Here is a 16,210-nt window from a genome sequence, read left to right on the forward strand (position 1 = left end):
CAACAGAGATCTGGCCTTTGCCCTTGGCTTCTGGGAGGTGATCTGGGTCACACCTGATAGGAGTGTCTGTTTAGGGTGGGGGCTTTGGGTCACGCTGGACCAGCTGACTTGAGAGTAACCACGGGGACATGAGCAATCGGTCCTGCCCACGTGATGGGGCCCCGCTAAAAATTCTGGACACCGCAGCTTCTGTGAGCTCCCCTGGCAGGCAGCATTCCGTGCGTGCTGTCACTCACTGATGCTACAAGAGTAACAGTGTCCCAACTCCATGGGGAGTGGACAAGGGATGCTTTGCATTTGGACCCCCGTCCAGGACTCTGACCCACGCATCTCTGCCCTCTGATCTTAATCTGTACCCTTTGCCCATAATAAACCGTAACCGTGCACATATGCCTTCAACACAGTCATGAGTCCTTCCAGTGAGTGCTGGATCTGAGACGGTTCTGGGGAGCCCTGACCTCGCAGCTGGTGTCAGAGGGAGGGTGCCCTTGTGTGGAGACTGTGCCCTTAGACTTCACAGGTTGGCCTAGACTCCACATAGGATTGTCAAAAGGCCCCCCGGGGACTCAGACCTGCGGCCACGCCTGGGAACCACCGCCCCAGTCTACGATTGTCACCCCCATTTGGCAGAGGGGTTATGTGTTTTGCTCAAGATCAACTGCAAGTAAGGGGCAGAGCCAGGCTCCGGCTCCAGAGTTGAAAAAGGGTCCCAGAGCCGCCCAGTCACCTGCTGTCCTGCCTCGCCCGGCCTTCTGCGGAAGATGCAGCCTTTACCTGGGGTGGGATCAGGCCTGGGGTGCGGGGGCTCACCTGGTTGGGCTCTACAGGTGCACCTCATGCGGGCAGGTGCTTCCAGGTGCTGACGAAGGCCGTGGGGATGAGCGAGTAGGGCACGGTGGTGATGCAGTTCCACGTGTCCGAGGTGGGGTCATAGCAGTCCAGGGTCTTACACCGCTGGGTCCCGAAGTAGCCCCCCACCACGTACAGCTTGTTGCCCGAGGCCAGGGCGTGGCAGGACATGCGCTTGGCAGTCATGTCCCCGATCCGCGTCCACTGGTTGGTCTCGCAGTCGAAGCGGTAGGCCGAGGCAGCTGTGTACTCCGTGTCGCCTCCCATGATGAATATCTGGCTGCCCAGGACGGCGGCAGCGGTGTACCGCCAAGGCTGGGGACACTCGGCCTTGATCGTCCACCGGTTCTCTGCAGGGTCGTAGCACTGGACTTTGGACACCATGTCCCGGTGGATGCTGGTCCCCCCGAAGACAAAGAGCTTCAGCTTGGCGCTCACGACCGCGGCATTGCTGACGCCATCCCTCAGCGGGGCCACCATCGTCCACTTGTTAGCTCCGGGGTCGTACTTCTCCACCTGCTTCAGGGAGACAGACGGCGAGGCCGGGAAGACACCAGCCAGGGACGTGTGCCCTCCGACCACGTAGAGGCAGTTCTCCAACTCGGCCGAGCCGTGGCCGAAGCGGGCGATGAGCATGGGCGCCGCCTTGGACCACTCCTCGTGGACGGTGTTGTACACCCACACGTCCTTAGAGACCCCGTTCTCGGAGCCCCGGCCCCCGGTCACATAGACCTTGCAGCCGATGGCCGAGGCGCTGAACTCCTTGCGGGGGCTGGGCAGGTCTGCCTTGGGGATGATCTCCTTGGCCTTGTGGTCCACCTGGTAGATCTTGTCACACATGAAGGTCTGGCCCCCGAGGATGAGCAGCGTGTGTCCGGCCCTGCGCGGCCGGGCACAGGGGCTGGTGACCACGCCGTCGTTCTGTAGGATGCGGGCCTTGCAGCGCAGCGCCTCGTCCACAATGAGCCGGGTGCGCTCGTCGGCCATGAGCAGGGCCTCACCCGACACGGCCTCCTTCAGGCAGTCGGACGGCAGCAGGGCCAGCCGCACGCCGCGCAGCAGCTCGGGCAGGTGGGCCTTGCGCCGCTCCAGGTCGTGCCTGACCCACTGCAGGATGGCCTCAAAGACCACACGTTCGTCCTCCGCCTCCAGCTCGTCACTCGAGATGAGGTCCAGCAGGGTGTCCTTGGACAGGCTGTTGAAGTCCTCGCTCTGCCGCACGGCCTCGAAGTGCACCAGGCACATGCGCCACGAGAACTCGTAGAGCCGGCGGCACTGGTGCGCGTCCGACAGCAGCATCATGCCCAGGCAGTTGGACGGGAACAGGTTCTTCTCCAGGAACTCGGCGGCTGCATCACGCACGTCATGGAACTGCAGCATGTCACCCGCCTCGAGCAGCGACTCTGCATTCTCCTCGTTGATGACGATGCGGGACGAGTAGGCGAAGTCCAGCAGCAGCTCCAGCACCTCGGGATGCAGGTTGTCCTGGAAGTTGACCGTGTCGTCGCGGCTCTCCCGCAGGCCGTGGCTGAACATGGCCTCGAAGTAGCGGCTGGAGGCGGCCAGCACGGCGCGGTGGCAGGGGAAGGCGCGGTCGCCAGCCCAGAGCGTGACATCCGTGAACATGCGGTGCTTGCGCAGCGTGTTGAGGTGCGCCAGCACGCAGTCGGGGTGCGAGGCCTTGTGGAACAGCGTGATGTTCATGGAGCCCGTGCTGCTCCGCGACTTGCGGGTCTCATGGACGCTGACCGACATGCTGAGCCAATCTGCCGGGGGGGACAAGGCCACAGGTGAGAGGGGCCAGGGCCTGGCACCCCCGCAGCTCCCCGCTCAGCCCCCAAGCATGGCCTGCCCGCCCCCCTCCACCCCTGCTCTCTGCTCAGCTCTGCCAAACCCGGCCTAAGCCCCACCCCTCAATCTGCCAGCCAAGGACGACTCAGGTGGTAGAGGCTGGGGTTCAGACCAACCGCTTTTGCACCAGCTCTGGATACGAGCCTCCTTGGGTGACCTCGAGCTGCAGCTGCCTCCCGTGGTTGCTAGAACGTGCAATAGTGTCCCTAGCCTGGTTAAGAAGCCAGCAGGGCAGTGCTAAGGAGCATGTGCTCTGGACGCATTCCACCGTCCGGGGCTGTTACTGTGTGGCCCCATTCTTCAGCTGGGGAAGCCAAGGCTCAGAGATGCAAAGTGGCTGCCTCACGTGCTGCAGCCAGAATTCCCTCGTGGGCTGTCTAGTTCCAGCCCAATCTCTACCCCCCATTGGCCCAAGGAGACTGGGATTCCTGCAGGGAGACTTTTGAAAGCCATTCCCAAGGAGCCACAGACCCCAAGCAGAGCCTTACGCCCCCCTCTGCTCCCAGCGCACCCTGTCCTGAGCTGGGCTCCAAGCAGCCCTGGCCACGCCCCTTTCACCCCTTGCCATTGGAAAGTTCCCCAAGAACTGCTGTCACAGCCCAAGCGCTCAGCATAGACACATTCTGCAAATCCAGGGCTCTCCAGAGGCCTCCGGACCCAGCTGCGATAAGCAAGGTGTGGAGATGAGGCCAGCTAGCCTGTGGCTCACCCTCTGGACACCTGCTCGATTCCGAGGTCCCAAGGGGAGGCCAAGACAAGGTCCTGGGTGACAGCGGGACGCTAAAGCAATCCAGATTTGCCTCAACCAAAGCAGCAGGAAAACCTGTAGCCATCGGAGCCTCCCTGGTCCGGACAGGCGACTCCAGGCTCCCGGGCCACAGTGAACGCTCCACCTGCCCCCTCGTCTGGCGTCCTCTGCCGGGCCCGGGACTTGGGGCTCAGAGTGTGGGTCCCCAGAGCAGACAGACACAGGCTCGTCGCCAGCTGGAACGTGGGGATTCCAAAGCACTTGAATTAAAGTCTGGCCGATGGCATGACCCAAGCCCCCACTGTGGTACTATGGGAAAGAGGCTCAGACGGCAGGCAAAGATCCCAGGCCTCAAGAGAAAGTGGCCAAAAAGTAAAATGCATTCAGCGTCCTGACCCCAGAAGCCTGGGCTTCCTCCTTCCCGCTGGTAAGGAGGCCAGAAAAACCCCCTTCTGTTTCATTTTTATTTTCAGAAGTGTAAACTCCCCCCACTCCCCACTCCAAGTCAATTTTGTACTTAAGTAATAATCTGGTAAAGGAAGGCTGCAATCTCATGCTTCCCTGGATTGTAAATTATTGTCCAAGTGCACTGCTCTCTCCCTTGCTCACTCCTCTCCTGGCAAAGAGCCCGGGAAGCCACCGAGTGACGTGATCAGAGCTGCCCGGGCAAGGCCCCTGCTCCCGGGCTGGGGCAGGGAAGACACAGGGGCTGGGCCTGGCCTTGCTGCTCTGGCCCCCGAGCTCCAGGCGGACTGCAGGCCGATGACCCGTCAGTGTCCCTCAGTGCAAACCTGCCACCGCAGAGCACTGAGCTCCAGGTTAGAGGTTCGCCTGAGGGGGTCCATGTGCAGCCTGCAGGGGCGGGAGAGTGCTGCACCTGACGTCCAGGCTGTACACGGTGGTCCCCACTCTACCACCTGCCCTAGGACAGCTCTCCCCTCCTCTGCAACTTAGTTTTCTCTATTGTGAGACGAAGTCCCTGCTCTGCTCAGGCCTCTGAGAGTCCCTCACTCGTTGGCAATTGTTTACAGAGCTTGACCCCCGAGCCTGGCCCTGGAGCCAGGCACTGCAGAGATGAGAGACTGCGCTGACCTGGCCGCAGAGGCTTCCGGGGAAGTGCCCCCCACCCCACCCCAGGTCCGAATTGCCCAACCTGAATTCCAGCCTTGCAGCACAGCTCCCCAAATCTCACGTGACAGCTAAATCCTCATTCCGGCTTCTGCCTCCTTGATCACCGGGCACTTTCCCAAATGTGGCCATCCACCTGGTGACTGTCCATCCGGCTGCCGTGTGTCTGGGCTGTTGGAGGGACGTGGCCTTTGATCTGTGTGCCACCTGGGGGACTGGCTCCGAGGTCTCCAGTTCAGGGCCCTGATGCTGAGGGTTGACCTCGGTTCCTGCTGTTCCACAGGCCCCACCTGCTCTGGGCCCCTGAGCACCTCACTGCCCTCGCCCTGTGCCCCACCCCAGCCAGGAAACCAGGCTGCTTCTGAGCTCCACGTGGACGTAGACTTGAATGCTGGGGCTTGCACACCCATGCATGGTGCCCAGCTCCTCCTGGACTCACTTTACAGACAGCCCCGGGTTGGAATGCCAGCTCTCTGCCGTGCAAACAGGACGTCACTAGTAGCTGCTCCTGGGGGGGCAGTAGGCTCAGAGGCTCCCCACAGGGCCTGGCCCTGGGGCTAGCCAGAGAGTGGACGGCCCTGCTTTCCTCCCACAGTCACACGTGGACACACACTCTCAGCCCGTCAGGCGAAGGCCCTCTTGGGTTTTCTGGCCCCGCGTGGCACGCTTCCCTCCCTTGCGGGCCCAGGTCCACGCTGAAGCAGCTGGCACTGAGGCTGTGGGAATGGGCTGGGCCCCCCTCCACTCTGGGGGGCTGCTAACAGGGCCACCCTAGGAGGGGATTCAGGTGGAGACTCCCTTTGGAGGGCGTTAAGGGCAGGACGAAGCAGGACTCAAAGACTGAGAAGGTGCCAAAAAGCAGGGCAAACCCCAATAGAGCAGCCACGTTTGCCCTGAGAATGAGGTCAAGTTAAGTGGGCAGCCCGGGGCCCCTGAGCTGACTCTGTCTCGCTCAGCACCAGGATGCCTGCCCGCTGACGCCAACTCCCGCCCCGGCCGAGGGCCCGCGACACACGGACACACCCAAGCAGGTTCCCACCCCCAGACGGCTGCCAGCCCAGGCTCCTCTGAGCAGAGCCGAGAGCAGCAGCACCTGCCAGGAGGGCCGCCTCCCCGTCTGTCCCGCCTCCTCCCAGGAGGCGCCCAGACCTGAGCCAGTCTTCCAGGGACAGCCCCGAAGCACCAGGATTCTGGGGGGGTTGGAGAGTCTCACTGGCCCCAGTTTACAGACAAGGAGGCTGAGGCCCAGACACAGGGAGGGGGCTGCAGAGACTGTGAATCGAGTCTCCACCCAGGCCCACGGGTGCCCAGGGCTGCCCTTCAGCCCCAGGCCAGCAGTGTGGGAGGACAGGCCTGAAAGCCAGGGGCCCTGGACGCCGTGCCCCACCTCAGGCTACTCACCTCCACCAGAAATATACCCGGAAACCGAAGCGTTACCTCAGCCGTAACATGTCCAGCATTTCCCCCAAACCTGCTCCTCCCCCGATCTGGGAAATGCCACCAACACGCTCCTTGGTGCTCACATCCCATCATCCCAACAACCAGGCCACCACATGTCCTGTGGCCGCACCTCCTACACAAGCCCTGGGCCTGACCCTCCCCCCAACCCCTGTCTCTCCCCTGGACTAACAGAAACGCCCCTCACCAGCCTCTGCTTCTGCTCGTGCCCCCAAGGGTCTGAATTCATCCAGAGACCAGAACCTTTGAAACAGCATCACCTGGATCACACCACGCCCAGCTCAAAACTCTCCAGGGCCGTCCCAGCACCCTCAGTAAAATCCCAGGTCCCTACTGTGGCCTCCAGGTCTCCACTGGCTACCCCTGTGTCCTCACATCCTGCCACGTCCCAAAGAGCTGCCCCTCAGGCTGTGCCGGGCTTGTCACTGGCCTCGGGACCTTTTCACGTGCTGTTCTTCTACCTGGAATGCACCCCTGCCCACCCCACTTTTCCTGAGTGGCTCACTCTCGTGCCTCCTGAGAGCGGCCACCTTGTTGAGGTCACCCCCTCCCACACCTCCCCTACTTCTGCCTTCGCAGCACCCGTCACAACTTAGCATCATGCGCTTATCTGCCTCCTGCATCTCTGGCCCCTGAAGGCAGGGACCGTGTGTGGTGCTGATGGGACCCGGCACAGAGTGACCACTTGACTGGACTCAATGACGAAGCTAAGACGCACATGGTGCATAAAGCTCACCTCACTAACATCCGCTGCGGTGCGCCCCCAGCTGCCCTCCTCCAGGCCCAGAGAAGATGCAGGCTGAGACAGCTGTGGACTGCCGAGGTAGGTGTGACAATGGGCGGGCGTGGTGGACACGCAAGCCAGCACGGCCCCCTCCTGCTTGCCCCAACATCCAGCTGTTCTCAGGAACCACCCTCCTCCACTCCAGGCTGTTTAGACACGGGATCCAAGGCAGGGCACCGGGCTGGCCAAAGTGGTGCATCCCTGGGCTCCAGCATCCTCCCAGCCATTGTGACGGGCCCACACCCAGGATGGGCCCGGGAGACTCTGACGGGCCCCACACCCAGGATGGGCCCAGGAGACTCTGACGGGCCCCACACCCAGGATGGGCCCAAGAGACTCTGACGGGCCCCACACCCAGGATGCGCCCAGGAGACTCTGACGGGCCCCACACCCAGGATGGGCCCAGGAGACTCTGACGGGCCCCACACCCAGGATGGGCCCAGGAGACTCTGACGGGCCCCACACCCAGGATGGGCCCAGGAGACTCTGACGGGCCCCACACCCAGGATGGGCCCAGGAGACTCTAGTCTACGATGTTTACTCAGCTGCAGGGGGTGAGGCCAGCTCTGTTCCTGGGGCAGCTGACAGACTGAACCGAGGCTGGGAGTGGAAGTGCTGCCCGAGGTGGGAGCTGCACAGAGGAGGAGAGCGGGGCCCTCATGCCTGCTGACCCGAGCCAGTCCGCCCCCTTCCTTTCTGTCACTTGCCACCAGGAGTCCCAACTAGTAAAAGGATCACTGGGACGTCAGTTCCTGAATCAGGGATTAGGACTGCTGGCCTTAGTAAGGGGTCTTAGCTATGCGAGTCCTGCCACCCTTTCCACCTCCAGGGGAGGCCACCCTAGACACCAAGAACGGGTTTCATGAGGTGATTTCCAGTGTTCAGTACCAGTTACACACCCAGCCCTACGCAGGGGCTGGGGGATCCAAAGAGAGTATATAAGACAAAAGGTTCCCAGTGGCAGGAAGGGTGAGCACCAAAAGTGTGTGTGCAGTCAGGTCTGTCCAGACTCTTGGAAGCCTGTCTCCATGGCCCCCTGCCTTTGGGGGCCCCCCAAAATCAGACACTCTCAAGCTGTACGTATCTCAGGACTATTTTGATGACCTAAGCGTCACCCCAGGTTTTGATGGATTTAAGGCACATAAATTAACTGCATGACATTGCCATGCTCCTGACGAGCAATTTATTATCCTGCAGAGAGGTACTGATCCACCTCCGACAATAGCTCCGCTTCCCCGACTGCAGTCCTTACCTACAGGAAAGAGGTTAAAATGCACCAGATAGAAGGGATGGGATCAAGATGGCAGAGGAACAGGCTGGGGAGCTCACCTGCTCCCACAAAAACATTAAAAATACACCTACAAGTGGAACAACGTGCACAGAACACCTACTGAACGCCGGCAGAAGGCCTCAGACTTCCGAAAGGGCAAGAAAACCTCCATGTAACTGCATAGGACGAAAGGAAAAAGAAAAAGAAAGAAATCGGGATGGGGCTTGCACCCCAAGGCGGGAGCTGTGGAGGAGGAAAGATTTCCGCACCTTGAGAAGTCTCCTCACTGGCAGGGAGATGAGCCTGGAAGGAGGGGGAGCTTCAGAGCCTCGGAGGAGAGTGCAGCAACTGGTCTGCGGAAGGCAAAACGGAGAGTAACCTGCAGAGAAGGTCGGCACCGCCACCCTGCGCTCCCCAGCCTGAGACTCTCATCTTTCGGTGCAGGTGGGGGCTGGGTGCTAAAGCTCAGGCTTCAGAGATCAGACCCAGGGAGAGGACTGGGGATGGCTGCATGGAGACAGCCTGAAGAGGCTGGAGTGTGGACACTGAGGGGGGTACTTGGAAGAAGCCTGGGCCTGCCAGAGAGGCAAGGTGCCATTATGGGGAGGGGGCATGAGGAGAGGAGTTGGACCACCAAAAGAGCTTCTTTCCCTGTGAGCGCTCCCAGGCAACAGGACACCGCCTACCAGAGTTCCAGGGGTGGGCGTGAGTCGCTGCTATGAGACACGCAAGTGGGTGCCAAGCGCTGCCCCCAGCCTCCCAGGAATACACGGAGAGCAGCTACTACTACGAGACCTGCGGACAGGCACCAAGCACTGCCCCCGCCACCCGGGAGGGCACAAGGGCCATTGCACCTGCACACCCCATATCAAGGGGATAACAGCCAGCACATGCTGGAGAAAGAGACGACAAGGATCCAGACTAAAGGAAGCCCCTCTCTTCTGGAAAACATGGTGGAGTAGAAGGACCTGAGCCTACCTCCTCTCATGAAAACACCAAAATCACAACTAACGGCTGAACAGCCATCAACAAAAAAGACAGGGACCTACCGAAAAAAAAACATATTTTAGATTCAAAGACAAAGAAGGAGCCACAACAAGATGGTAGGAGGGAGGCTTCCACGACATAATCAAATCACATACCCACCACGTGGGTGACCCACAAATTGGAAAATAATTATATCATAGAGGCTCTCCCACAGGAGTGAGAGTCCTGAGCCCCATGTCAGGTTCCCCAGCCTGAGGATCTGACATCAGGAGGAGGAACCCCCAGAGCATTTGGCTTTGCAAGCCACTGGGGCTTGAGTGCAGGAACTCCACAGGACTGGGGCAAACAGGGTCCACTCTTAGAGGGCGCACACAAGATTTCACGTACACTGGGACCCAGCCCAAAGCAGTAACTCCACAGAAGCCCAGGCTCAACCTACCTATGAGTCTTGGAGGGTGTCCTGGGGAGGCAGGGGGAGGCTGTGGCTGACTGACGAGGGAGCAAGGACACTGGTGGCAGAGGCCCCAGAGAATATTGATCAGCATTACCTCTCCTGGAGGTCACTATTTTGGCATCAAGACCTGGCCCTACCAAACAGCCTGCAGGCTCCAGTGCTGGAATGCCTCAGGCCAAACAAACAGCAGGATAGGAACAGCCCCACCCATCAGCAGACAGGCTGCCTAAAGCTTACGGAGCTCACAGCCACCTCTAACCACACCCCTTGACACAGCCCTGCCGACTACAGGGACAAGACCCAGCTGAACCCACCAGTGGGCAGGCACCAGTCCCTCCCATCAGGAAGCCTGCACAAACACCAGGACCAACTTCACCCACCACGGGGCAGACACCAAAAGCAAGAGGAGCTATGATCCTGCAGCCAGCAGAAAGGAAACCACAAACACAGAAAGTCAGACAAAATGAGATGGTAGATAAATACGTTCCAGACGAAGGAAGAAGACAAAAACCCACAAGAACAACTAAATGAAGTGGAGATAGGTAACCTACCCGAAAGAGAATTTAGAGTAATGATAGTAAGGATGATCCAAGATCTTGGAAAAAGAATGGAGGCACAGATTGAGACGATACAAGAGATGATTAACAAAAAGCTAGAAGACTTAAAGAACAAACAAACAGAGATGAACAATACAATAACTGGAATGAAAAATACACTAGAGGAATCACTAGCAGAATAACTGAGGCAGAAGAATGAATAGCTGACAGAAAGAGTGGTGGAAATCACAGCTGTGGAACAGAATAAAGAAAAAAAATGAAAAGAAATAAGGTCAGTCTCAGAGACCTCTGGAACACTATTAAACACACAAACATTTGCATTAAGGAGTCCCAGAAGGAAAAGAGAGAAAGAACGTGAGAAAATATTTGAAGAGATAATAGCTGAAAACTTCCCTAACATGAGAAAGGAAACACTCAAATCCAGGAAGCACAGAGTCCCATACAAGATAAACCCAATGAGGAACATGATGAGACTCATATTAATCAAACCGACAAAAATGAAAGACAAAGGAAGAATATTAAAAGCCACGAGGGGAAAGAAACAAGTAACATACAAGGTAATCCCCATAAGGTTTTCAGCTGATTTTTCAGCAGAAATTCTGCAAGCCTGAAAGCAGTGGCACTATATATTTAAACTGATGAAAGGGAAAAATCTACAACCAAGAATACTCTATCCAGCAAGGCTCTCTTTCATATTTGATGGAGAAATCAAAAGCTTTACAGACAACCAAAAGCTAAGAGAGCTCAGCACCACCAAACCAGCTTTAAAACAAATCCTAAAGAAACTTCTCTAAGTGGAAAATAAATGGCCACAACTACAATAGAATCAAGAAAATTGTGAATGGGAAAGCTCACCAGTAAAGGCAAACATAAAGTAAACATCTACACACAAATATAACATCAAAGCCAGCAATCGTGAGAAGATAAGAATACAAATGCAGGATACTGGAAATGCATTGGAAATTAAGAGACCAGCAATTTAAAACAATCTGGTATACATATAGACTGCTATAACAAAACCTCATGGGAACCACAAACCAAAAATCTACAATAGAAACACACACAAAAAAGAAAAAGCAATCCAAATACAACACTAAAGATAGACATCACATCATAAAAGAACAAAAGAGGAAGGGAAGAAAAAAAACCTTCAAAAACAAACCCAAAACAATTAAGAAAATGGCAATAAGAACATACATATTGATAGTTACCTTAAATGTAAATGGATTAAATGCTCCAACCAAAAGACATAGACTGGCTGAATGGATACAAAAACAATATCCATATTTCTGCTGTCTACAAGAGACACACTTCAGATCTAGGGACATGTACAAACAAAGTGAGGGGATGGAAAAAGGTATTCCATGCAAGTAGAAATCAAAAGAAAGCTGGAGTAGCAATACTCATATCAGACAAAATAGAGTTTAAAATAAAGACTATTACAAGAGACAAGGAAGGTCACTACATAATGATCAAGGGATCAATCCAAGAAGAAGATATAACAATTGTAAATATGTATGCACACAACACAGGAGCACCTCAATATATAAGGCAAATACTAACAGCCATAAAAAGAGAAACTGACAGTAACACAATAATAGTGGGAGACTTTAACACCCCACTTTCATCTTTGGACAGATCATCCAGACAGAAAATCAATACGGAAACACAGGCCTTAAATGACACATAGACCAGACGGACTTAACTGATATTTATAGAACATTGCATCCAAAAGCAACAGAATACACTTTCTTCTCAAGTGCACATGGTACATTCTCCAGGAGAGATCACATCTTGGGTCACAAATCAAGCCTTGGTAAATTTAAGAAAATCGAAATCATATCAAGCATCTTTTCCGACCACAACACTATGAGATTAGAAGTCAATTACAGGAAAAAAGAAAACTGTAAAAAACACAAACATGTGGAGGTTAAACAATATCTTACTAGTCAATCAATGGATCACTGAAGAAATCAAAGAGGAAATCAAAAAATACCTAGAGACAAACGAAAATGAAAGCATGATGATCCAAAACCTATGGGATGCGGCTAACAGTTCTAAGAGGGAAGTTTATAGCAATACAATCTTAACTCAGGAAACAAAAAAAATCTCAAATACACAACCTAAACTTACAGCCAAAGCAACTAGAGAAAGATGAAACAAAACCCAAAGTTGGAAAAAAAGAAATGATAAAGATCAGAGCAAAAATACACTTGATCTTAGCCAAAAGGCCAAGAAGTAATAGAGACCAGAAATAAATGAAATAGAGAAGAAAACAATAGAAAAGATCAATGAAACAAAAAGCTGATTCCTTTAAAAGATAAACAAAATTGATAAACCTTTAGCCAGACTCTTTGAGAAAAAAAGGGAGAGGGCTCAAATCAATAAAATTAGAAATGAAAAAGGAGAACTTACAATGGACACCACAGAAATACAAAAAGATCATGAGACTACTACAAACAACCACATGCTACTAAAATGGACAACCTAGAAGAAATGGACAAATTCTTAGAAAGGTACAATCTTCAAAAACTGAACCAGGAAGAAATAGAAAATATGAACAGACCACAAGTAATGAAATTGAAACAGTGATTTTAACACTACCAACAAACAAAAGTCCAGGACCAGATGGCTTCACAGGTGAATTCTACCAAACATTTAGACAAGAGCTAACACCCATACTTCCCAAACTCTTCCAAAAAATTGCAGAGGAAGGAACACTCCCAAACTCATTCTACAAGGCCACCCATCACCCTGATATCAAAACCAGACAGAGATACTACAAAAAAAGAAAATTACAGACCAATATCACTGATGAATATAGATGCAAAAATCCTCAACAAAATACTAGCAAACAGAATCCAACAACACATTAAAAGGATCATACACCATGATCAAATGGGATTTATCCCTGGGATGCAAGGATTCTTCGATATCCACAAATCAATCAGTACGATATACCACATTAACAAACTGAAGAATAAAAACCATGTGATCATCTCAATAGATGCAGAAAAAGCTTTTGACAAAATTTAACACCCATTTATGATAAAAAGTCTCCAGAAAGTGGGCACAGAGGAAACTTACCTCAACATAATGAAGGCCATATACGGCAAACCCACAGCTAACATCATTCTCAATAGTGAAAAGATGAAAGCATTCCCTCTAAGATCAGGAACTAGACAAGATGTCCACTCTCACCACTTTTATTCAAAGTAGTTTTGGAAGTCCTAACCACAGCAATCAGAGAAGAAAAAGAAAAGGAATCCAAAGTGGAAAAGAAGAAATAAAACTGTCACTGTTTGCAGATGACATGATACTATACATAGAAAATCCTAAAGATGCTATGAGAAAACTACTAGAGCTTATCAATGAATTCGGTAAAGTTGCAGGATAGAAAATTAATACAGGACTTCCCTGGTGGTGCAGTGGGTGAGAATCCACCTGCCAATGCAGGGAACACGAGTTCGATCCCTGGTCCAGGAAAATCCCACATGCCGTGGAGGAACTAAGTCCGTGGGCCACAACTACTGAGCCTGCACTCTACAGCCTGTGAGCCACAACTACTGAGCCCTCGTGCCACAATTACTGAAGCCCACATGTCTACAGCCCATGCTCCACAACAAGAGAAGCCATCACAATGAGAAGCACGTGCACTGCAACGAAAAGTAGCCCCTACTCGCCACAACTAAAGCCCACGTGCAGCAACAAAGACCCAATAATAAATAAATAAATTTATTTTAAAAAAGAAAGAAAATTAATACACAGAAATCTGTTGCATTTCTATATGCTAACAACAAAAGATCCAAGAGAAATTAAGGAAACAATCCCATTTACCATCACATCAAAAAGAATAAAACACCTAGGAATAAATCTACCTAAGGAGACAAGAGACCTGCCTGTACTCTGAAAACAATACGACACTAATGAAAGAAATCGAAGATGACACAAACACATGGAAAGATACACCATGTTCTTGCATTGGAAGAATCAATATTGTCAAAATGACTATACTACCCAAGGCAATCTATAGATTCAACGCAATCCCTATCAAATTACCAATGGCACTTTTCACAGAACTAGAACAAAAATTTTTTTAATTTGTATGGAGACACAAAAGACCCCAACAGCCAAAGCAATCCTGAGAAAGAAAAATGGAACTGGAGGAATCAGGCTGCCTGACTTCAGACTACTACAAAGTTACAGTCATCAAAACAGTATGGTACTGGCACAAAAACAGAAATATAGCTCAATGGAACAGGATACAAAGCCCAGAAATAAACCCGTGCACCTATGGTCAACTAATCTATGACCAAGGAGGCAAGAATATACAATGGAGAGAAGACAGCCTCTTCAATAAGCGATGCTGGGAACACCGGACAGCTATGTGAAAAAGAATGAAATTAGAACATTCTCTAATACCATACACAAAAATAAACTCAAAATGGATCAAAGACCTAAATGTAAGGCTGGACACTATAAAACTCTTAGAGGAAAACAAAGGCAGAACACTCTTTGACATAAATCACAGCAATACTTTTTGGATCCACCTCCTAATGAAAATTTTTAAAAAAATAAATAAATGGGATCTAATTAAACGTAAAAGCTTCTGCACAGCAAAGGAAACCATAAACAAAATGAAAAGACAGGGGACGAGGGGAAGATGGCGGAGGAGTGAGAGGCGGAGATCACCTTCCTCCCCACAGATACACCAGAAATACACCTACATGTGGAACAACTCCTACAGAACACCTACTGAACGCTGGCAGAAGACCTCAGACCTCCCAAAAGGCAAGAAACTCCCCACGTACCTGGGTAGGGCAAAAGAAAAAAGAATAAACAGAGACAAAAGGATAGGGACGGGACCTGCACCAGTGGGAGGGAGCTGTGAAGGAGGAAAGGTTTCCACACACTAGGAAGCCCCTACGCGGGCGCAGACGGCGGGTGACAGAGGGGGAAGCTTTGGAGCTGCGGGGGAGAGCACAGCAACAGGGGTGCGGAGGGCAAAGCAGAGAGATTCCGCACAGAGGATCGGTGCCGACCAGCACTCACCAGCCCGAGAGGCTTGTCTGCTCACCCGCCGGGACGGGCGGGACTGGGAGTTGAGGCTCGGGCTTAGGTCGGAGCGCTGGGAGAGGACTGGGTTTGGCGGCGTGAACACAGCCTGAAGGGGTTAGTGCACCACGTTTAGCCGGGAGGGAGTCCGGGGAAAAGTCTGGACCTGCCGAAGAGGCAAGAGACTTTTTCTTCCCTCTTTGGTTCCTGGTGCGCGAGGAGAGGGGATTAAGAGCTCTGCTTAAAGGAGCTCCGCCTAAAAGCGCAGACCCCAGAGACGGGCATGAAACGCTAAGTCTGCTGCTGCCGCCACCAAGAAGCCTATGTGCAAGCACAGATCGCTATCCACACCCCCCTTCCGGGAAGCCTGTGCAGCCCGCCACTGCCAGGGTCCCAGGATCCAGGGACAACTTCCCCGGGAGAACGCACGGCGTGCCTCAGGCTGGTGCAGCGTCATGCCAGCCGCCGCAGGCTCGCCCGCACTACGTGCCCCTCCCTCCCCCGGCCTAAGTGAACCAGACTCCCCGAAGCAGCTGCTCCTTTAACCCCGTCCTATCTGACCGAAGAACAGACGCCCTCCGGCAACCTACACGCAGAAGCGGGGCCAAATCCGAAGCTGAACCCTGGGAGCTGTGAGAACAAAGAAGAGAAAGGGAAATCTCTCCCAGTAGCCTCAGAAGCAGCGGATTAAAGCTCCACAATCAACTCGATGTACCCTGCATCTGTGGAATACATGAATAGACAACGAATCATCCCAAATTGAGGAGGTGGACTTTGAGAGCAAGATTTATGATTTTTTTCCCCTTTTCTGCTTTTTGTGAGTGTGTATGTGTATGCTTCTGTGTGAGATTTTGTCTGTATAGCTCTGCTTCCACCATTTGTCCTACGGTTCTATCCGTCCGTTTTTTTTTTCTTAATAATTATTTTTTATTTTAATAACTTTATTATATTTTATTTTATGTTATCTTCTTTCCTTTTTTCCTTCCTCCCTCCCTCCCTCTTTCCCTCCCTCCTTTCTTTCTTTCTTCTAATTCTTTCTTTCTACTTTTTCTCCCTTTTATTCTGAGCC

At 52.7% G+C, this 16,210-nt stretch overlaps 1 protein-coding gene across 1 annotated transcript in view; it reads right to left on the reverse strand.

Moving 5' to 3' along the window:
- KLHL25 (kelch like family member 25) overlaps positions 1–16,210 on the reverse strand; it is a 53,209-nt gene that overhangs the window by 11,990 nt on the left and 25,009 nt on the right. Inside the window, exon 2 of the mRNA XM_082858470.1 lies at positions 811–2,615. Within this exon, the coding sequence (XP_082714596.1) occupies positions 835–2,604 (1,770 nt within the window). The 5' untranslated portion in view covers positions 2,605–2,615 and the 3' untranslated portion in view covers positions 811–834. The remainder of the gene's footprint in view (positions 1–810; positions 2,616–16,210) is intronic.

This window comes from Leucopleurus acutus (assembly GCF_964270905.1).
Source record: "Leucopleurus acutus genome assembly, chromosome: 1".
NCBI classification, from domain to species: domain Eukaryota; kingdom Metazoa; phylum Chordata; class Mammalia; order Artiodactyla; family Delphinidae; genus Leucopleurus; species Leucopleurus acutus.